The 23,938-nt window shown below is 45.9% G+C and overlaps 1 protein-coding gene across 5 annotated transcripts in view; it reads right to left on the reverse strand.

The window, feature by feature from the left end:
* Positions 1 to 21,299, reverse strand: part of LHPP (phospholysine phosphohistidine inorganic pyrophosphate phosphatase) — a 78,825-nt gene extending 57,526 nt beyond the window's left edge. For all 5 annotated transcript variants that reach the window (XM_054071021.1, XM_054071020.1, XM_054071017.1 and 2 more), the window contains exons 1-5: positions 21,170 to 21,299; positions 9,032 to 9,219; positions 8,114 to 8,267; positions 4,807 to 4,870; positions 3,558 to 3,650 (exon numbers count right to left, since the gene is read on the reverse strand). In XM_054071021.1, the coding sequence (XP_053926996.1) occupies positions 3,558 to 3,650; positions 4,807 to 4,870; positions 8,114 to 8,267; positions 9,032 to 9,219; positions 21,170 to 21,288 (618 nt within the window). In that variant the 5' untranslated portion in view covers positions 21,289 to 21,299. The remainder of the gene's footprint in view (positions 1 to 3,557; positions 3,651 to 4,806; positions 4,871 to 8,113; positions 8,268 to 9,031; positions 9,220 to 21,169) is intronic.
* Between the last annotated feature and the right edge of the window lie 2,639 nt (positions 21,300 to 23,938).

The following is a 23,938-nucleotide window of genomic DNA, read 5'->3' on the forward strand; positions in this document are numbered from 1 at the left end:
ATGCAAAGGGCACTGCACCTGGCCTCTGACCTGTGATGAACTGTACAACAAGCCAGATGAAACCAAGAAATACATTCCACCTCCTAGGCAGACATCCAAAGGCTGCACAGCCAGCCAGGTTTCAATAAGCTTTCAGCAGGACTCAAAGCTTGAAGCATCACTCAGCCACCTCACTCTTCATTCTGAGATGGAAAAATCTTTCTCTGCTGTGTCTGGTGAGCAAGGAGGGGACATTGGCACGGTGGCAGGTCCTCAGAGTGATCCTCCTCTGCTCTCCTGTGCCACAAACTCCCACCTTAGACTTCCAGGTAGCAGGAAAGGGAACTGGTTAACTACTAGTGGTTTATGTGCTCCAGTACAACCTGCCATAAGTTCCATTAAGGCAGGGCAATTTGCTACAGAGAGAACATTTTATGATTGTAGAAATCTATCAAAACCTTAACATTATTTAAGTTTTATTGTAAAGCTGTAAAAATCATCCACTGTTACAGCTGCCTTAAAACACATGAATTAGGCAGTTTAGTAACCTTTAAGATGTGTTATTCTCTGTCACATTACTTAATCATAAGGTATGTCTGAGTACCTCTAAGAGGTTTAGATTTCCAATCTATTAAAGTAATACTGACAATCTGTTATTTCTAGGCCATTGAGGGACGGTTAAAATGAAAATTGGACTTTGGGGAGTTCTTCCTATTCTAAGTGTAGGCTGAAAACATCTCAGCAGCAGAAGGCAGAGTCAGGGTCTCGGTAAGGAGCAGTTATCGAGGGAGAGGATTGGTGATAACTTTATTGATTAAACCAGCCCGAGAAATTTAAGATTTGCCACTGTCTAGAATTACTGTGATGAGATAGCTTTACTAAAAAGCTATTTTTCATTAGAAGGGAAAGAAAACTATAATATGTTTTCAAAAGCACAGCTCATCTAAAATGGTTTAATGATGCTGCAGATTAAATGCATTCCACAGGTTGGTTAAGTGATTGGCAGATATTTCATAAAAGCAAAGGCAAGTAAAACCAGCCCTTGTCATGTCATTACAAACGCAGAGCAGTATAGCTCGTCCAGGAGAGGGATGAAAATATAACACAGTGCATTACTAAGGAATTTGTTGAGCTGCATACATTGAGTTTTTACTATTACGTAAGATGACCTAAAACAGCCTATAAATCTTTCTCAAAAGGATGTTCAAGTTGCAGCCTCAAGCACTCAAAAGTTAGGAAAATACGTCAGATTTAAGGGAGTTTGCTCTGCTGTGATTTGTTCCTCCTGTGTATATGCATCATGATGCAGGTTTTAACTCCAGCAGCATGGAGTATTTTTTCCCACAGTCAAAGCACGGAGTGACTGGTGCCCTTACGCAGTGGTGTCTGCTGCCCTTCTCCTTGGTGAGGCACATGATCCCTCCATCTCCAAAATCCCCAAGTATAAATAATTACACCAACAGACTCGATACATGACCACAGCGAACTGATGGCTTTTAACACTAGAAATTATATAGGAAAAAAATCTGTGTTGTGATTTTAAGTTAATCACTGGTAGCACTGTGAATATCTGGCAAAGAGCAGAGAGTGAATAAATTGCAGTGGCTGCTGGAGACTATTACTGCTTTTCTGTACCCAAAACAAATCCTCCTGAAGTTAATGGAAACCCTAAGGGATCATTTTTGCCACCTTGGTGATGCATTATATCACATTTTATTCCCTGCAGCAATGTTTTTGAGATAGTTCTGGTGTCCTGTTGCATCCCTGTAGTGATACCCTCCCCTTGGTGCCTTTCTTTGTTCTTTTTTCTAGCTACTTTTTCTTCAAATGTTCTGTGCCTCAAATGGATTTCTGGGTTTGTTGGATGGATGAATGGATTGAGCAAGTTGCTGGGGCTGCAGCTGGGAATATTATGCACAGGCAGAGCTATCTTTTTACGGAGAAGGTATCGGCAGGCTGAAGGGACTGCAGAAAAGAGCACTGCCGTGGGTCAGGGTGCAGAGGGACTGAACCACACAGGAAGCTGCTGAGAGCTAGACACAGTTTTAGTGAGAGAGAATTGCTGTAATGATACCAAACCTATAGAGAATCGGACGAAGAAGATACCCAGGAGGGCAAGCAGTTATTTTGGTTGTCACCTGGAGTAAAAGTATTATAGAAATAAGGAGATGCAGCTTAAAAGGGAAGCATCCCAATGAATCGCATAAAAAAGCTGCCTGCCCACATGATCTGCTTGGCTGTAAACAGGGTCCCTAGGGTATGCACAGAAACCCTGTGTTTGGCTCATGGAAAACTACTCTGGACAAAACTTTTATTCATGTGAACCAGGGAACAATCCTGCACAGGGAAAGAGCTGGATTAGATGGCCTACTAGGTCTTTTCCATCTCCTCACTCTATAATACAGTAAAACATGAACACATAACTGAATTACAGGGCCATAATTTCATCTCCAGGCTCTAGGGACCTACAAGCCACCCCAACTTCAGTCCTGTTGTTTATAATGCCACCAAACTCCTGATGGAATTATTATGTTGTAATTCACTGCTGTCTGTGAGTTATCTCATACTCATCCTTAGGTCTATCCTGTGTGACATAACAAATCAATAAAAAGGATCTGGGCACAACTACAGACAGGGTGAAAAATGGGCTGTGTTGAGTAATCCAGAGGCATCACACATTCAGCGTGCTCCTGGGAAGTGTGATGAGCCCAGTAACGCAGGAGTTTGGAGGTCAGTCAGTGCTTCCTGCTCACCTAAAACACAAGATATTTTACTTTGCCTTTCCTTCTTACTAAAAAACTGTAGTCAACGTGACACCAAAGGAAACAAATAACCCGTTGGCTGCAATTCCACTGTGCTGCAGCCTCCAGCCATGAAGCAGACTGCCAGGCATTAGGACACCTCTTGCCTTGTGAGGCACATTTTCCATAATTCCTTGGGGAAACTAGTTCTCGTAAGCCTTCAAATAACAGAATCTTGCAACAGAAGCGCGTGTTCTTTTGAACTATGTGTTTTAGGAGGAAGGTGAACAAGAAAGCGCAACACACCTATACAAGTAGAGGGAGAAACTGCAGCAGAGAACAGAATGATGGATGGGAGACTCTAAATTGGGTACAGGTATGGATGGCACAAGTCAGAGCAAAATGAGACAGAGAGGAATGAGAAGGGAAATCAAGAGCAGGCAGTCATAAAGAATACTCAAAAAAGCAGAGAAAATAATGTCCTGCCTTTTAGAAGAGCAACAAATATGCACAAGGCAGGAGAAATCCAACAGGTCCCCACTTGCTAGCATCTACCCTCGTGGCTGTCAGCCCTCTTTTGTCTACTTTGCACTATTTAATAGAACGGGCAAACACAGGGCTTTTCCCTCTGAAATATTTTTTCATAGGAAGATGGTGAACATAAACATTTCTCTGCACACTGGCTCTGGAAAAAAGTTGCGTATCCACTTAGAGTCTACCATGTCGTCCCGGCCACATTCCCTTTGGCCTCTGCTGTAACAGCAAACCAAATTAAGAAAAGCATCAGTGGGTATAACCAGATAGCACAGCTAGTACTCAGGGCATCAGAAACCTTACCTCTTGTGGTGTAACTCCCATTTCTGCTAAGGCTGACTCAAAAAACATTTTTGCTGGTTTTCCCACTACCTCAGCTTGAACATCACAAGCATACTGGAAAAAAAGAAAAGACATGCAAAAAATGCTGATCAGAAAAGGATTTAACTCCGTAACACCAGTCAACTGTATAAGAAGTAAGTGATTATTAATTTTTGCTCTTAAATACCTCAATCAATTAGCAGGTGAAGGTGAATATTGGGAGAATTTGGATAGTAGAAGCGTGAGATGTTCTCTGTCAGGAGAGAAAGTCCTCCTGAAAGATCTCCAGTTACAAACCTACATTCTCCATCATGACAGCAGTGCTCAGACACAGTTCCAGCACTGCTCATTTTTGTAAGAGCATCACTCTTAAACAAGCAGCAAATATCCTTCATGTGAAATGATCAAAAGTACTGGAGGGCCTTATGAGATGTAAAGGGTTTCTTCAACCACCTGGCATATTTACAATGATTCAAGTGAACAGTCAGACTTAAAAAGTTTTGTTGCCCTGCATGTAAATCTCAGTAGTATGCTGAGAAAGGTGTTTCTAGCTTGTTCCTAGACAACTAGAAGCCTGAACTTCTCCCCAAACCTCTCCCCAAAATTAATGCAGACACAAATGACTGCTGCAAGCAGACATTATACCCACTGTCTTGTCTGCTTGTATACTATCCCACTTTGCTTTATTCTCTGAATTCACTATATATTCCTTTTTATCTTTCCACAAGCCTATAGAAGGGATAATAATGATTCTCTCCTTCTCTCACCCTTAGGCTCACTTATCTACTGGGTTCCAGTTCTGCACAGGCTTAATCAGGCTTAAAAGCAAGATGGCACTTAAGTACCTCGCTGAATAAGGGCCCGTTGGTGTAAACTGTTAAGGACATGGGCTGCATTAGTAACACTGCACCAAACACAGAATAGATCTGCAGATTTTCTTGGGTATCTTGCAGACAACATTCCGTGTTCTTCTTTTCCAACTCCTTCTTTCAAGGCCCTCATTTCCAATAAAGGTATCATAATGGTAAAAGTTCACATTTGAAATGAAATAAAAAAAGTGCGAAGCCAGAAGACAACTGAATCCACCTGTCTTTAGAATGTAGCAAATTAGTTTCAATCTGTGGGGACTTCCTCCACCAAGGTGAGCAATTACAGATGATCCATATTTATACCAGTTACTCTTTTAACAAGGTGCACAGGGCAAGTAAGCATATCGCAAGCTATAAAATACCTCTAATGCCTTCATATATGCTCCAACATCAAGTTTCAGACCATCGGTTTCTTTATAGTAGCGTCTGGAAATGAAAGTGATAAAGTTCCCATGAAATGAAAATGCTGGCAGTTAAACACAAAGAAACTACATTTTATTATTTCTGTGCCTATACAGATGTCCATATGGCTGCAACAAAAAGTCAAGTCATCAGAAACTCCAGAGCCTTAATTTAACACCAGAAATTAAGCAGAGGACAGGCTTAGTACCGTGCAGTGCTTGGGGAAAAGATCTCTGACCGGATGGCCATCTGGCACCTGGGACACAAGTCTGTTTCAAAGAGATTTCCACTGGTTTGTATCAAGGATTAACTCAGCCTGTGTTTTATTGCACAGAGAACTGGCTGCTCACAATGGACAGCACTTGCCTCACTCTCCCTTTGATCAGGGACAGAGGCCCCTTAGCAGACACAAGATGAAGACTGGCACCACCAGCACCTGTAACACCTTCCTCTGGATATCTGGAAGATACCCCAGACTGTTGGCCATCATCGCTTGTCACCAGCCACCCACATGAGGGAAGCCAGGGCACAGCTCATTGGGACTAAGAAAGCCCTCCAAGCTACATTTTGTTCCTTCAAATAATGTTGCTATTGCCACGAAGTTCATAAAATCAGACAGCATCTTTATGGTGTCTTTTTGGAACAGCAATTCACGTTAATACAGATCTTCCAGGCTCTCCTGATCAGAGCAAAGACAGGTTTCTACGTGACAGGGAAAAAAGGTGGGATGTGCAGTCGGTAAAGGTTTTATGCCCTATCCTTCTGTCATTTTCGATTATTCAGCACAGCCTTCCTTTAAAACGGCCACTTGACCTTTGCTAGAACAGCCATTAACCTTCCACAGTCTAGCGTAAACAGCTTAATTTTCTGACAGTGGCATGACAGAAGAAATTACGAAGCCAATTCCCACTCTCAGCCCAAAACAGATGCTAAATGTAAATCACTCCATTTTCAGGAGGAGGACATTCTGCTTCAGCGACTCCAACACTTTCCTTTTCTATGGAATGAACTGAAACTTCAACCAACATCAACCTACTTGCCCCAGGCAGACACTGTGTTAAGGTCCACTCAATTACATTGATTCTGCACGCTAGAAACAAAGCTGGCTTGTGGCTGGGTTTTGTACCCATCCCTTTACATCAATGAGGCTTCTTTAGTTAGCTGAATAATCCATCCAGTTTATCATCTCCCTGCTTTGAGTCAGAGAACCTACCTACCAGCGTAACTTATGCAGAACTCACATTTACATTACCTAACCAGTAAAACATTTAAAACAATAACCTCATGGTAAAAACCGAGCTCAGAATGTTCAAACCCCTCCATTTTTAAATGAAAAATAACATTTCAGAAAAATATCAGTGGGTCTGTTTTACAGCTGCCTACATCCACGAGTGACCAAATTTAAAAAAACACAAACTTTTACATGCACAGGGTACAAAGACACATTTGCACTGATGATGCTGCACATCTTAAACAAAGGTTTAGCCTCTATTTCATTTTGAACCACAGCATTACACAGCACAAATCTGGCTCATTTAACGTATATTAGCCATGCGGGTATTGGCTCAGTGTCTTCTCCTTGTCCTTTTAACTGAGGAACAGTAAGGAATTTTTACCCGTGTTTTAGGATCAGAGCATGAGTGTCTGGTAAATCCATTGTGTTGCCCTAACTGCTCCTTCCCGCTGGTAAGTTCTACCCAGCTGGATCATAACCCACAGACTAAGAAGGGTTTTCATGCCTGTTACAGTCTATTGAACCACTGAACAAAGTTGTCACCACAGCCTCCTCATGCTAAACACATACAGTCTTTGTTAAGCCCCTACACCACACAACAGAATAACTCCTTCTATGAGGATAACTCCTCCACGGCTGTTGGGATCTGTCATTACCTCCTGTTTAAAAGCTCATAATACATCTAATTGAACTGATTTTAGGAAAACATTCCAACGCCCTGACTGGATTTTTCCTGCATGTGGATGCAGGTGGTCAAAATTTACCTTTAACGTTCAGAGAATAATTAAAAATGGCTTTTGATATTCAAACTATTGAAACAAGTGATCTCACATTTCAAAAGCACATGTGCTTTTGCAGTTTTGGTCACACACACCAGCCCAAACATTTTGCAGTCTATCTTTGGCCGCTCCCCTGAGGTCTCCTCGGCCACCACACTTTGCTTACAGCCAGCAGAACTTCAAATCTCATTCCCAGAACAGTTCAACTGGAGTTTGTGCATTACAGCTACTTTCATAAAATGACAGGATTTCTGTATTAGCAACTACAGGAAAGCTGGAGAGGGACTTTTTACAAGGACACACAGCAACAGGACAAGGTGGAATGGCTTTAAACTGACAGAGGGGAGATTTAGATTAGATCTTAGGAAGAAATGTTTTCCTGTGAGGGTTTACTGGCCTCTTGCAATACTCATTCACTTTGGGGTTGCAGACATCAAAATCCAAACTCTCCATGATTTCTACATGTTTTTAAGAGGCTCTCAGGCTTGTTCTTGAAGCAACAAAAGTCCTTTTCCCTGTGGCGTACAAAACTACATCTACTTAACCCTCCCACCGCCTCCTGCAACATGCAGATTGATTCATCAAGGTCTAGCTCACTCTTGAATGCTGACTTTGAAGGGCTGAAGGCTGGCATTTGCTGTGCTGATGCAGCAGGGTATCCCCAGGTTCCCTAGAAGCTGGTGCAATTCCTCTTCATCAGAGCTGCTCTATCTCTCACCCTCTAGCAGTTGATGGAACACATTCACACAGCTGATCACTCTGCACCGTCTACAGAAAAAAACGTCACCAACAGCTGAAATGGGAGCGATGCCTCCTCACCCAGTGCTGCAAAAGCATAGAGACCCATCAGTGATAAGTATTTTCAGAGTCAACTGGAGGATTCAACGCAGCAAGTTTGGTGACTTCCAGCACCCCTGTGCAATCCTGCACGGGCTCATTGGGAACAACCACACTGTTTTCTTTCAGTGACCCATTTCAGTGTAATTTTTCCCTTATGCCTGGGAAAAGATTGCAAGTATGTAACTTGGGGCAGGGGGCCAAATCAGGTGACTGAATCACCCACTGAGGACAATGAGTTACCCACCCACTGACAGGCAGCTGAGCAGATCAGTCTCACACTCCAGACACGCAGAGTAACTGCTCACAAGTTGGTACTGCGAATGCCCACACTGATACCTGGCTTCCAATACACACAAAGACACAGGAACATGAAAAATACGTAGAGACTTGAGGAAGAAACAGAACTCAACTCACCCTCTTCCAAGCGAGATCAAAACAGGCTTCTCCATGCCAATCAGAAGTCGGAAAGCTTCATTAAGGTTTGCATAGGTGAAGTTCTCTGCTGCATCTCCAATAACCACACAGTTTGGATTTGCTTTATCAATTTCAGCAAATTCAGGGACAAGATCTGCAGGAGGAAGAGGAAAAAAATCCACAAATCCCTTACCACTTCAGATCCCATTGGAACTGATGGTTTTCCCCCTAATCTGTGTTTCCCTTCATTCATGGCACAACATATTGAAGTCTGAATCAAGTGTTGTTCAGGCCCCTCTATTCTGACTGGATCCTGCTGTTCATCTGTCCTACAACAAGATTTCCCACCCTTGCCTTTCTGACTGGATCCTGCTGTTCATCTGTCCTACAACAAGAAACAAAATAAACCATTTCCCACCCTTGCCTGAGCTCCCCCTACCCACTTCTCAGCTGCTCGTTACACCCAAGCACCGGGAGCTGAGGCAAACTCTTGGGTAGCTGAATGAAAATGAATAACAGCGAGGACAGGATCCACTCCCTTTCTCCATATCCAAGTTCTACAATGGAAAACGCTTTAAACTTAAAACCTCTGCCATAATAACAAAGACAAAGCCATGTCCTGCACAGGACCTCAGTGATCTCCTAGTCTCTGTGGTCAAGCAGCAGGCTCCTCCATGCACTTGCACAACTCTGTGCCTTCACCGTACCACTGCCATAATGGAGATCTCGCTCAGACCACAACACTAAGGTTTATTCCACAGTCTCATGAATACGGAAAAGTCTTTTCCCTGTAGGAAAACAACAGCTGAGAGCTCCTCCCTGCATGGCTATAGGAATTCACTGCTCTGTCACAAAGGGCTGCTGTCTCTCTGGGCTCTCCCCTTACACATCCCAGCATCTACTGCAGCATTGCCCCACCGTCGTGCACGAGCAAGTGTGGCCTCAGGCCACGCTCCTTCAGAATGCGGCAGGCTGCTGGTGCTGGGGCAGTGACTTCGTCCACAGAGATGTCAAAGCCCAAGCCCTGGAGTTTCTTCACGAAGTTCTCCCGGGTCGCCTGGGTTTCGTTAGTGCAGAACCGAAGCTTCAGACCGGACGCTTTGATCCTGTTGAGTAAAAGCAGCAGAGGGCTTAACCAGACATAGAAAATGAGCTAAGAGTATCAGTTTTGCTGTCTCACACCTAAACTTGCGTAATTACAAGAAAAATGCAAAGATAATATTCCAGAATGGGAGCAGAATCCCTCAATGTGATGCAGACACACCTAGAATATTGACTCTGGGCAGCACAGCTGCAGCTTTCACATGCAGAGGCCCTGCCACAGCAGGTAACTGCCCTGCTGGAGCAGAGAGTTAAGCTGAACGCAGCAACACAGGTGACGCCCACCATCCCACAGTCTGTCAGGCGCACACTCCCTCCACACGTAAAAAAAACAAAACCACAATTCGGTTATTTTTCTTGAAACCAGTCCATGGATGTAGACACCTGTAACCTGAGGGCACTACACAGCCATGAGCACAGCAGCTGGTGTGATGCCACTGCTTATTAGTGTTTTAACTTGGATTTTCTCCTTCCCACTGACTGATCCCCTGCTGGCATGATCTGCTGGAGGTAACAGCAAGGCTCTGCACTCCTGCAGGCTCCAGGGAAGAAACCAGCTAGCTGCAATGATGCTTGTATCAACGCTGGGGTGGCTTCAGTTACCTTTATCACCTAAACTCTCACAAAACACCTGCGTTGTTACTTGGTGAGTAATCCTGAAAAATATGGGACTTCGAGGGATTCATCAACACATATTTCCAGGTAAATGGCTCCCCAAGGGAAGAGAACATGGCTTCAGGTGCCTGAAGCCAAGGACATGGTTCCTGTGGATCGGTGCTCTGCCATCTCACACAAGCCCTCTGCCTCTGAGCAGTTTTATGTCCTAGCCCAAGCTGGAGTGACCTACAGGGGACATCGCAAAAAGGCCTCTTCTCCACAGGGGAGCTGTCAGCTATTTGGAGAAGCAATGTGTTTCAAAGTAGCCACGGAAAATGTATCACAATTTTTTAATAAATATTGGCCAAAAAGACTGTCACTCAGCTCCTCAAATACATTTAAAATGCCTGATTTCTGTCAGTGTGAATTTGTACATAATTATCTTTGAGGAGCAAAGCTAATACAAGTTTAGGTACCTACGTAAGTTTGGGGCTAGGTCTATAAATTCTTACTAAAATACTATTACACTTTCTGTGTTAAGATGAAAAGGGATTTTCCTATTAGGAAAGCCCCAGCACTGACCCTCAAGACAACAAAACATGGTGGGTTCTTTTTCTAGGGCAGATGATCCCAACTGTTCGGTGGAAACACTGAAACCACCTTGAGGTAACGCATCCGATGATGAACTTTCCACCAAAAGATTCTTAGAAATCCACTCCTGACCCAAAGAGCCCCTTCCACTCGTTAAAACTGCACACTTGTGTCTTCTTCAATAACACAGGTGATTAATTTCTTTCTTATTATTTGTCTTTCCTAATCATAGGTATGTGAATTATCAATTACACTTAGTGGTTAATTGCCCTTCATAAAGATAGCTTTTCTATTTTAAATTAGGCAGTTAATATATTGTAACTAATAGCATCCTCTTGTACATTATAAATGTATCTTCATTGATTGGAGCAGTGAATGTGAGATTCACTCACAAGTTAATGAAGCAAATGAGTGAAGAAGTGCAGGGTGTACCCAGGGAATAATTATTGTTAATGAATTATGATGTGACCTTCTCAGAACAATGAGCAATTGGTGCGACAGTGGGATGACAGCACTCCACATCTGTTATTCGAAACACGGTTTCAGCTGTAGTTAAAAAGAAAGCAGTGTCATCTGGATACACAACAAACTTTAACAGCGTGCCATGGTTAAAAACACAAAGCTGATCTGCACTCTCCTAGGAAAGAAGTTATGTGACTCACAACTGCCTGGAAGCAGACATTTGTTGAATACGAATCTATTCTTCCTCCTACCAAAGGCCAGACAAATGAAACCAGGAACAACATTGACCACTGGTTTGCACAGCCAAGCACCCTCATGGCCAGCTTCGTGAAAGCAAGGACCCAGTTCTCCTACACTGCAAACCCAGCTTCCTTCCCAGATTTTAACTGAAAACCAGAGTCACAGCTCTGAAAAGCCTGACCAAAGCAGGAGTGAGTACTCTGGACACATCTTGGACTGCTTCATGCCGTCATGGCCAGCAGCAATTATCACCTCAATGAACATGCTCAGTAAATGGTTAGGATCAGATGAGGTCTACAAGGAGTTAGGACAAGCTGGTCAGAAAATGGGAGTCCTCTGGTGAAACATGAAAAGGGCTCTCAGAAATATCCTGGAACACTAAACAACAGAAAAACCATTCGCTATTCCACAGAAGGCTTATTTCTATGACAACATCTTTTCAATGAACAGCCACCTTTCCCTTCATGGTGTACCTCTCTAAACCCATCCTCTGTTAGCTCTCCACCAGACCCTTGCAGGACACAGTCACACTCACTGGAACAAGCGTGGTTATACACACACTAGGATGGATCCATCCCCCGGTGCTCAGCATGGGCAGCACGCATCGATAAACAACTACCAACTTAGAGCTTAAATAATTTGTGAGAACTTTTAACAACAACTCTACATAGTGGGAATACTGGCTTCAATCATGTTTACAGCAAAACTTCAGTTTTACTGGTAAGGTTTGACACAAGGAGGAACTAAAGAGGACGGCCTGAAGGTCTCTGTCTCACAGAGGTGAGATTCTTTGCACAGCGAGGCCAACACCACACTGGGCACACTGCTGCTAAACTGGCCAGCTCAACAGGAAACACAAGCAGACCAGTGCTCACACTTCAAGAAGCAAGTGCAGAGCGAGTTCCTGCCATTTCCAGTGCCAGCAAGTGTGGGGGATGTATAGGAGAAGAATAAGACAGTTTGTAACGTGATGCCCGATAAGATAAAGAGCAATGGATAGGGACCTGCAAGTGCAGAAGAAGAAGACAACAGCAGATGAAATACACAACACGCAGTTTATCAAGATCCCCAGCGTGTTACAGATTTATCAGCACCGACACTACAGAGGGCAGGCACACTCAGGACAACCTAAGTCAATCAAGGCTCCAGCTGACTTCCATGCATCGCAGCCACGATAAAGATCCCACTCAGACTCCCAGAAAAGCCAGAAATTAATCCTGACCAGAGCGCAAGCTGGGCACTCAGACACGCAGCACTGTGCTCCACACTGGCATGGCCCAGGCAGCTGCAGACATCCCAAGCCTTTTCGCTTCCTGACTGGGGCACTCAGCAGGCATCACCATCAGACAAATCCACTCTGTTTCCAGCAATGACTGCTCACACCACTCTTAATGCCTGTGAGTAGGAGCATGGGGAACCTGAACTTCACCTGTGTGCAAGCAAGCTAGGGATGAGGGGAGAGCAACACTTCTGACTGTTCAGGGCGTCGCAAGTGGCAAACTTGGCTAAAGTATCTCTGTGGCCAAAGAAACTTGCTGGACCCCTCTCAGAGGGGGACAGCTGAGCACGCAGGGTGGCAGGAGGCAGAAGAAAGGTCCGACTGCCTGCTCTGGCTGTGCTGCAGAGCCAGCACTGCCTGCCCGGGGAGCCGGCCACGGCACACGGCGTTGACGCAAAGGAACTAGCCACAGAAGACACTTCCAGGCACCGCACTTAAGCAGACAGACAAGCAGCGGGCTAACACCCCAGCAGGTGGGTGAGCCTTTCTCAGCCTGACCAGAGAGGGACTTAAGCCCACCTCCAGTCTAAAACACTGCTTGGTTGCCAATCCCTGTACCTTGAACTGAGGCACGACCTGAGTGCACAGACAGGGCAGAGACGGAAACGAGGTTTTTAACTTGAGCCTCGAGCGGCCTCTCCCGCTCTTTGAACTGACCTTTACCTCATTCGGACGGAGCAGGACACGACGCTGAGTGACAATGTCCCACAATGCAATTACTGTGCGTCAGATGAGCCGGTCCCTTACAAATCCACCTCGAACTTTACACATCTGCTGGCTGTCAGCATCTGCCAAGCTCACTCACCCGAAAATAATGAAAAAACTCTCATTATTGTTTCCATAACAGGTAAGCGTTAGGACAATATTAGACATCCTGACTGACCTTGTGTAGACTTCACCAACTGTCCTTGCCAACTTCCACAGGCAGCCTTTGGGCATATAAAACCAAAAAAGCTGTTCTTTCAGATTATGTACAGGTTGCGTCACTGACAGGAAGAGAAACAGCCCGGAATCTAGGCTGGAAGCTATCATTCCTTAAATTCACACTGTCCTGCACATGGCAGAAGCAGCTAATGCTAAACTTCACAATTTCCATCTCTACTCCTCTCTTTTTGCAGTGAAGGGTCCTTCTTAACACGAGAACAGGAGAGCCCTGCCTGCAGTCAGCAAGTCCCATGCAGAGGGGTAAGGGGGCAGAAGCAAAGCCCTGGAGGAGGCAACAAGCCTGAGCCTGGCAACTCTCCAACAGGCAACTTCAAAGGAGTTTGGAAGAGCGCCAGTTATGAGATTTCCCAGAGCTGGCTTTTTATCATGCTTTTTGGTTTTTCAGAGTGGTTTGGTTTTGGTTTTGGGTTTTTTTCCAATTTAAAAGACAGAAAGCGTGCTGAGCACTGATGCTGTTATGACTCTTTTGCATCAGTGGATTGAATACCAGTGTGCTTCAGTGTAAGCTTGTCAGCACTCCAACGCCATCTCTGAAACACCAGGAAACCGCAGTACCAGAGAGTTATCTACCTGTGGCCAGACAACAAAGCAAAGCCAGGGCTGGTGCAGGAACTCAACCCTCGCACCTGGGGGAGGACCTTGGCTTACCGCCCTCCGCAATGGCCAAGAGTGCTGGGGCTACAGGTAAAACATCTCCTCTCCAGAGGAGATGAAACTGAGCATAGTGATCAGAAGTAGAATTGACTTGCTTAGTTTCAAGATCTATACAGAAGAAAGAGTAGGGAAGAGCAGAAATTTATACCACTTATTTAGCCTGCCTGTGACTCAGGACCTTGGCTTGCTTTCTAGTTGTTCCTTCTCTGTCCCAGTGTCCAAACCTTTTCCATTCCCCTGATTTCTGCCATCTTCACAGCGTGTCCAATCTGCTTAATCTTGCAGTCACATCCCTGATGCTACTCCTGCCCCCTGATCTGTTGTTTCACTCCCCTTCAGCCTGTCACTGGCTCTGAGCACAGCCAAGCTCAATAAAACTCCTGATTTCCAGTTTCTGATATTTCTGCTTCATATACCAAGGCTGGCCTGGCAAATCCTTACGTACTGCACTTCTTGGCCCCCACTCCCCTTGCATTCCTGTATCTGAAACTCATCCCTACATGTGCTATCTCGTGAGCACAATTTCCTCTCCAGACTCATGTGGCTCACCTCTTCCTCCATATAGAAGTGGAATAATTTGGAGACAAGCCAAAGGAAGAGTGAAAAAGGATTAAAAAAATAGGAGGACATTACCTTTGAACAGGAATGAGGCAAATTAATAGGCACATGTGAAGGAGCCACAAGAAAAGGGGCCAATATTATTTAAGGGTGGGCAGTGTGAAATAAGAAAGGGCACTGTAATAAAAGTAAAGACTCTGGAAACACTGCTTTAACACTGTTTGACAGCAAAAGCTGAAAGAAATCACTAAACAGTAGTTCAAAGTAAACTTAAAAAATCTACCATATGCCTTTATTTAGGTATTTCAATCATTCTTGAATTTTCCAGAGGTAGAAAGAATACTGGAAGTCATACATCAAAACAAAGTCTTGCCCTGAATTCCCTACAAAGGCTGCCTTTCTCTGACACACAAATACAGCTGAATACCTGAAATAATGAACAAATCACATGATACACAAAGTCATATTCCACCTGCCCGAACAGAAGTACAGACAACAGATTTGTCTGCAGATTTCTAGACAACAATATACCACAAGAGTGAAATCTAGAATGAAGTATTTAATAAACACAGCACATGCTTTTGAAGTGAATCTGCAGAAAGGACAGAACAAGCAGAATATAAGGAAAGTCCTTCTGGTCCATTATGTTCAGTAAAGACATGCATTTAACTGCTGCTGATTATCAAATGAGCTTGAAGTGTTACACCTAACAGTCCCTCTAACCCCACTGTAGGAACTGAACTGGGGCTTCTCACCTGTGGTGGATTGTTACGCCGCAGCAAGACAACAGTGTGGTTCAAACACAGGGGTGTGTTTTGCCACCAAAGTAAACTCTGCTGGACTTTAAACACTTGGTAACTCTCCACTTAGAGCTGTCAAGAAAAAAATGTGAACTCTGGGGACACAATGAGCTATGAACAGGTCTGGAATACATGGCACTCCCCTTCAGCAAAAAATTTTAAGGACAGTATATGAACCACAGTCCAATAGCTCTTGTTCTGTGCTAAGCAGTTGTGGGGTTTTTAACCTTCAAAGCTACTACTAAATGGTTTTGACTAGAATTTTAATGGAGTAATTTTTGTCACTGTCGAACTCTTACTTTGTATACAAACCACACTGGTTTGTAATTTAATGAATTATGTTTCTCAGAAAAGGAAGAAAATTGCCAGAAGGTTTTCATTTAGCCTATTTTACAGAGAAAGAACTCACTTGCACGTGCTCTGCTTAACTGCTTTAGGAAGTACCATACCATTTCACTGCAATAGCTCAAAGACCAAGCTGTATTCCAACAAACCTAGCAGGATTTTAATCTGGAAGCAAATGACAACTACTTTCAGCACAATACTACTGCAAAGACGCAGGAATCTGAATGGCAAATACTACCAAGCAATCAGGCTTGATTTGAAGATTCCAGGATGAGTTGACCAAACACAAAAGACAAGAAAAAAAAAATTCCTACTACCCCAGTAGTAAACTGAGAGAAGTCTTGAGCTCTAAAGCACAGAGCAAAGCGGAGGGCTGCTCATCCACTTCAGGCATTAACCGGTATTCACACACGGTAGTGGAGGAACAAGTGCTGTCAGCTATCACTGTAGTATCTGCTGTTACTTCTTGTCGGTAAATATCTGTACTGCCGCACCATCATGCCGATGGACAGCAAGCGGATCAAGCCACTGAAGGTTAATGGTGTTTGAATTCACAAGCAAGTGTAAGCACTTACTCATGCGATTCTTGTAGACAGCACCCACAGCTTCAGGAACAACGATCTTTCTATGACAATAATGAACATTGAGGATTAGGAAAGCAAATATGGGTTAGGAAGGTCCACTGCTCTCAGAAAACTGAGGCCACAGCTAATGTTACAGGCTAGATTGGAGCTGTGAAACTGAGGATCAGTTCCTGACTCTTCCTGGCTCTGTCACTGAACAGCTACATGACAACGCAGAACTGCTTTCACTTTTTTGTGCCTCTGCTGCTTCAGAATGGGCCAGTGAAACCTCCCTTTCTTTGGATCCATGGATAGAAGTGCAGAAGGAGTTAGGTGCACAGACAAATGAAAGGATACGTACACAAGAGTTTGTATAGCTTATTTGAAAGTCTCTTTCTAGGTGGAACAACTCCTTTGCTATTGCATGACCTGAAGGCATAGCAAACCTGAAACACTGAACATCTGTACAGACTGCAGACTGTGCTAAGCCAGCTTCGGGTATCTCTGTGACAACAAAGGTTTCTACTCCTTAGTCGTGCACACACTCTCAGATGGCTCTTTGTAAGCTCACAACTGTCCCACCTTGAACCCCCACATGCTGAATTGCTTTACAGTTCCAGTTCCGCTTGTTCTCTACATAATCTTTGCCTTGTTCAACTCTCTGGGTATTCGACTTTAACACGACTGTCCAGCTGCTCTGCAGCCTCCTCACTCCCCAGATTTCCGCTGCTCTTTTAAAAGACTCTGTAAAAAGTGTGCTAACAGATGCACTATTCTGGCCAAACAACAGGATGTTTGTAAACGTCCAGCCACTGTGTGCTTTTCATATGGATATGCTAATGGACACGCTATCAGGGCAGGCTGTAAATGCAAATAGCAGAGCACAGGGTGAGCATCTTGATAGATGTTTAACCACCTTCTGTCTTGTAAGAGACCAGCTTTCTGCTATTTGAAAGAATAAAAAAAGAATATCTCACCTGTTGTCAATGCTGTGTAAATCAATTAAGACAAAAAATAGTGCGTAGAGAGGCACTGTTAAGGCTGGCTCAGAAGAAGCCTTTAAGTCAGGGATGGGCTTTCTGATCTTGTTCCTGGGCTTTCCGATCTGCTCCACAGTGTCTGCCAGTTAACTGCACAGACTCGGAAGAGATGTTGTTCTATTTAACTCTGTAGTAAGGATTTTATTAAAACAACAAAACCCACCACACACCACAGTAAACTAAACAATCCTGAACTGTTACAGGTTTAAAAGATTTAAAAGGCAAAATTATCAAGCTGCTTTTGGGTTTCTAGTCATCCACCACTCCAATATCCTCACCTAAAAGCTAACAGTAACAGTCCCTGATGGATTTAATGACACTTGTGGCAAGCTGGCTTCAGAGTGAAAGCAGAGGGTGCCAATGCCCTTAGGCACATAGGTGCCTGTCTGCCATAGTCCAGACTGGTAAGAATAAGGATTCAGATTCACCTTATCGTACTCCGAACATGGGAGGAGGTCTGCTCTGTACAACAAATACTGCTGAGATTCATCTTTTGGCCTTTAGATTCACCAGTTCACTTTTAGTGCATGCTAAACGTTAAGATATTTCACAGTAAAATTGATCAGAGATGCAGGTAGGTTAGCAATAAATAAAGCATTCCAGTGGGAAACACTCGGGTTTTTTTTATCACAAGTTACACCAGCTTGGACAGCGACTACTGACACTTTCCTCACGAGGGTCTCTATGGCACAGGGAAGTGTTGTCACTGAATGCCATCCCAGTCAGGATATTCTGGTGTCCATCAGCTTCTCTGGACATTTTTCTCACCATCTGGCCATAGCGCTAGACAAAAAACAAATGAGAGAGAACCACCCCCTGCAAGCCATCACAAGTATAAAATGGGCCCACATTCTGCTGGAAGAAAACCACATCGCCACGCTTTCAAATATCAACTGAAATAACTGCTTAGCAGAATTCGGACTCAAAACAAGAAAAATAATGCATAAAAAGTAGTTTTTAGTGGAAATCAAAATGGCTTCAGCCATATGAACCAAGAGCAAATGAGAGTGTTTGTTATTGGTGTGTACTATGCACCGTTACACAAAGTTAATTGCTATAATGGTGTGTAGCAAGACAATCTAAAGAGTTCATCTCTGTAGTGTGAATTACCAAGACAGTATTTAATGCTCCTGTTGGACATCCATATGCACTAAAAGATTTTAGACATCTCTTTTAGCAAAAGATCATACCAATCTGAATCAATTATAAAGTTCCTAGCTATATATTTTTTTAATTGATATAAAAAATGAATTAATTAAAAAAAGAGCTGCTTTTAGCTTTAATCCATCTGCTTGAAACACCGAGCTGTGTTATGATGGAGCCACAAATAATAATGACCAACTGGCAATAGGATAATGAGTCAATAAAGATCTTAAATGGCGCGAGCTACAATAATTACCAGCCTAACAGGGCAGATTAAATAAGGCTACTTTGACTTTACCCATGGCAAATGATTATTCTTCACTTGCTTTACATTGAATGACCAGAAAAAAGCGTTCTGGTTTTCTTCTCCTTCCTGGCACATTTCTGTACATACTTGTCTTGTCCCCCGGTCTCCACAGCTACAACCATCGCTTCTCTGCTGGCTCACATGGAGCCGCCTCAGTACCCACATGCAAAAAAATACCCATGTTCCCAGCCACACTCCCTAAGAAACAACGCCTCGAGCATGGAGCTGCAGAGGAGCCTCAACAGACATCTCCAGCATTTCAGGTAGAAGCCTGCAATATCTCACATCTAGCTCAAGGCCAGAGTTTTACTGTTGTTTCACTGGCACATTTCTCATGCTGCCATATATTAAAGTGTGGTTTGCATTGCCTCCATGTGGGAGGTTCCAGCAAATGCAGTGACAGAAGTGATTAAACACAAAGCTTAGAAACCTGAGAGAGAAAACCCAACACGTCAAATGCAACCGGCAAACTGCGAGGCAGGCATTATTGACTACGTCCTGGTTTTTTAAATGAACGATCTGCCCTCTGACAGTAATTATGTAGCTGTTGTTATTTATGTCTGGTTTGGCCATGCCCTGGATGCCTCACCACAATTCGTGTCTGGGCTGCGATGCACTGCACAAACGCGATGGTCCCAGCAGAAAGTGCCAGTCGGCAAGAAGTGTGGAGGAGGGTGGTAAGATGGTGTCCTCCTGGGAGACCAGAGAGCAGACTCTGCTTGACTGGCTGGCACAGGCCTCAATTACCAGGAGGACTTGAGGGAGACAAGAAGGAAAGCCAGGGAAGTTTAATTCCAGCAAAGGCTGTGCTGGCAACACTGCCCCTATGCAGAGAACCGTCTGCTCTGCAAACCCAGGGGAAAGAAACGCCTCAGTTTTGCTCTAAACTTTTTCTCTTGGGAGCTGTCTTGGAATTTGAGCGTGCAGCAGAGCTACAGAAAACCACACTGAAATACCACATACAGAAACATGGAGGAACAGGAACAGAAATCATAGGTGATCCCATGGAAAAATCCACTGCCATGGGAATTTCATACAATGTCTTTATAAAAGACATTTCCTCCTTTTTCTTTTCCCCTGTCTAATTTCACCAGATTCCCTTGGAGAGCTGCAGCCGCGTCAGCCGCCCCAGCACCACAGCCGAGATGAGCACCACAAACGGGCCAAGAGCCTCCACAAACCCTTAGATTTGCTTCAAAACACTGCGTTGGGATGCTGCTGGAATGTTACCCTGTAAGCAAAAGCGGCAGGTTCATTCGATGGCACTATGTTGCCCACTAAGGTATATTTTCAAGAAATATGAACAAAGATAGAGTTAAAACAAAACAAACAAACAAAAAAAACCAAACCAAAAAAAAAAAAAAAAAAAAAGGCAGCAGACTTATTATCAGTACGTTGGTATCTCCTGCAGCTATACTTTTTCCATGGCTGTTCTGCACACACTTAGGCAGGTGCTTGACTACACCCCACATGATTCATTTTAGCGATTTCACTATTTCTTCCAGTAGATTTCCCTGCTCAACAGAGCGCTCACCCCAAACCACAGGTGGCCCCGGAGGACAGAAGCCTCAGCGGCACTCACCAAGCAGGTGCCAACACTCTGTACAGGTTCAGTGTTTTGATGTTGAAAACATTTCAAGTGGGGTAACATTCAGCAGCACTCGCCACGTGAAAGGGCGCGGGGTTTTCTGCAGCGGGTCACTGAAATGCCTCGCAGAGCCCAAAGGCTCCCCCGGGGGGCCCAGGACCCTCCGGCAGGGCGAGTCAGTACTGGCTCCAAACAACGATGGTCCCGTGGCTGCTGCTCTCCCCCAGCCCTGTCCTGCTCCCCAGGTCAAGGAGGACACGCGAGGCGAGTCAGCCTGGTTAATTAGGTAGTTACTTAAGTCGAGTGAATGAATTCGGCCGCCCCTCAGCACTGTTTGCCCTGGCCTGTGCTATCCGGGTCACGCCACCCTGCCGAAAGACAGGGTGCTCCGCACCCGCGCGCACCGCCGAGTGCCGTGTCACGCCACGCACTGTTCTGGGGTCGCTCGCGAGCTGGGCAATCACGAACGGCAGCGCCGGACCCCCCGTTATGCCGGGCTGCAGGTTTTCTGCAGGGGCGCCGCCAAACTGACAGCAGAGCTGCGGCATTCGGAGCCGCGCGGAGCCGGGGCAGGCGGTGCTTTAATCGCCGGCGCCGCCCACGCTGCGGCCAGCTCGCACCCACACGTGCGGGGGGCCCGGGGCAGCGTCTCAGGGCCTCCTGCTCCTGCTCCTGCTCCTCCCCGCCGGCTGAGCCCCCGCACGCACCTCTGCGCGGCCCGCAGCTCCCCGCGCAGCCCCCCCGCGCCCCGCACACCCCCACCTTTGCACGGGGCCCCGCACGCCCTCCGCACCCCTCCCACCTCCGCACCGCCCCGCAGCACGGCCCGCCCCCGCCCCACACCTGCGCACGGCCTCGGCCGAGCCCGCGATAGGCGCCCCCCCGCCGCCGCCGCCGCTGTCGTACAGGACGCCGCTCACATCGAGCAGCAGCCCCCGCGCCGCGCGCGCCCACCCGGCCATGGCCGCCCCGCCCCGCCCCGCCCCGCGCGCTGCCGGGAGCCGCACTGCGAGCCCCACGCCCTCCGCCCCGCCCACGCGCCCCTTCGCTGTCCGTGGTTTGTCCCGCCGGCAGCGCGGGTTGGAAGGAGCCCCAACGCCCATCCAGTCCCTCCCATGGATCAGGGGCTCCGAGCACCATCCAGCCTGCCCTTGAGCTCCCCCAGGATGGGGCAACCTGGGCCAGGGCCTCCCTGCCCTCACAGCAAGACATTTCTTCCTAAAATCTCATCCCAATCTTCTCCTTTCCAACTTAAAACCGTTTCTCCTCCATGCCCAGCTTTCTGTCACCCCTTTCTGTACCAGAAGCTGCTCTAAGGCCTTCCCGCAACCTTCTCTTCTCCAGTCTGAACAATTGCAACTCTCCCAGCCTGCCCTTCTAGCAGAGGGACTCCAGCCCTTGGATCATCTCCATGGCCTCCTCCAGACCCATTCCAACAGCGTCATGAAGGGCGGCTGAGGGACCTGGGGCTGTTTATCCTCGAGAAGACAGGAGACCTCCCTGAGTGGAGACCTCATTGCTCTCCGCAGTTCCCTGAAAGGAGGTTGCAGCAAGGTGGGTGCTGGTCTCTTCTTGCAAGTGACAGGCGACAGGACAAGATAAAATGGCCTCAAGTTGTGCCAGGGACGTTTAGATTGGACATTAGGAAAAATTGCTTCACAGAAAGGACTGTTAGGCAGCGGCAGAGGCTGCCCAGGGAGGTGGTGGAGTCTCCATCCCTGGAGGGGTTTAAAAGACAGGTAGATGAGGTGCTCAGGGATCTGGTTTAGTAGTGTTCAGGGATGGCTGGACATGATGATCTCAAAGGTCTTTTTCAACCAAATGATTGTATAACGATTCTATAAAGGACTGCTGCTCCACCATGCCCTTGCATCATCACCCAGGCCTTGGCTTGGGTCAGGCTTTCCCAGCATGGTGATGTGCTCGGTGTGCTCCCATCCCACAGCTTCCCTCAGGAGCAGAGGTGCAGTGGGATGCTGTTGGTGGATTCCTACTCTGCTCCATGGGTTTGCCCTGGGCCTGCAGGAGCTGAAGCAGGGCAGGATTGGGTGCCTCGGGACCGAGGCGCAGACCCATACACCTGCAGGAGCCTGCTGAGTCCCTCACCAGCTCGGACGTGCCCTGCCTCCATGGCCTCTCCTCAGACATGCCCAGCACTTCACACGACAGCAGAGGCAACACCCCTGCCTCGTCACACAGCGCTGAACCCAGTCCCTGCATGCTCAGCCACGGACGAGATTTCATCAGCTGTGTTCCAGCTTCACAGATAATGTTGTCTCCTTCAATAAAGTCCAATCACTTTCCTATTGCCAACACTCTTGACAGCGTGCCACAACTCCCAGAATATTTAAGGAGCTGTGGTGGAATTACCATCTGCTTTGTTTTAAGAAAAGAAGAGGAGCCTGGGCAGCATTGATTGGCATCACAGTTTCTGGAAAAGCCCCCGACTCCTCCTTAAAGATAGTATCTAAACTGTGAAATTCGTTAAATAGACCCAGAAATGGATCAGGTTCTTTAAAACAACATCACTAATGGTGCAATATCTCAGCTGTCTTCTCCGATAGTGAACATTGTCTTGGACAGTGTTATCAGTCCAGGACACCTGCTATGAATATCGATCCACTGCTTGTTACAGCCATCACTTGCCATCAGGACAGGTCAGGGTTGAAACCCACCTAGCATCAAAGCAATTTAAAGATGGCACTCGGCCTGAATTTTAATGCTTGAACTGGGGAACAGACCAACTTCAAACAGACTGCTAAAACTAATCTGTGGGCGTGTGCTGCTTCATGTGTGCCTTTCTTTGCGCATGTATGTTTGTAGGTCGGCATGCGTGCGCGTGTTAAGCCGATGATACTTAAGATGTCTGCTAGCTCACAAATTAATCTCAGTGCTAGAATTTACCTTCTCAGCTCCTGCAGACACAACACCTCAAACAGAAGTATTTGTAGCCTCACCTCTATCAGATTAGACTTTTTCTTTCAAACATAGAAAACCTCTGGCGCTGCCAAAGCTTGCGAGCATTCCTACAGTAGTCAGCCACGCACTTCTTGACCATATGACAATGCCTATGATTGAAACCAATGTTGTGTCACAAAAAGAACCCCGTTTCAAAAACATTAGTAGGATCTGCACTAAGACTTCGTATCCATTTTCTTTATTTGATCTCTTCCGAAGCAAGCTGTCCAGCAGCTGCAACTGCTCCTCTCCCCTTCCTTCTCCTCCTTTTGCACCTCCAGGAACTTTAAATACATGAGCAATACTTTACTAACACACAGCAGCGTTTCCCAGTTCACCACCACCTTCATTTCCACACAAGATGCATCCCCAAAACTAAGTTTTATGCATCTGCAGCTTCAGTGTGTGAACTCCTCAGGACAGGGCTCCCTTCTCTTCCACACCCACGTGTCATCCCATACCAGAGGCCAGTACTATATGAGCTCTTGGATGCTGCCACGACATAATTAACAATTACTTGTAATCACATTGCCCTGCACATCTTCCTTTCATCTTCCTGCTCTCCCCTTATCTTGAGGTTTATGCCTTTGCAATGGCAAATGGACAGCCCAGTCCTGCTGAGGCTGAGACCCCGGTAAAGAGGAGAAGGGCTTT

This window comes from Cuculus canorus, chromosome 7 (genome assembly GCF_017976375.1).
Source record: "Cuculus canorus isolate bCucCan1 chromosome 7, bCucCan1.pri, whole genome shotgun sequence".
Classification (NCBI taxonomy): Eukaryota; Metazoa; Chordata; class Aves; order Cuculiformes; family Cuculidae; genus Cuculus; species Cuculus canorus.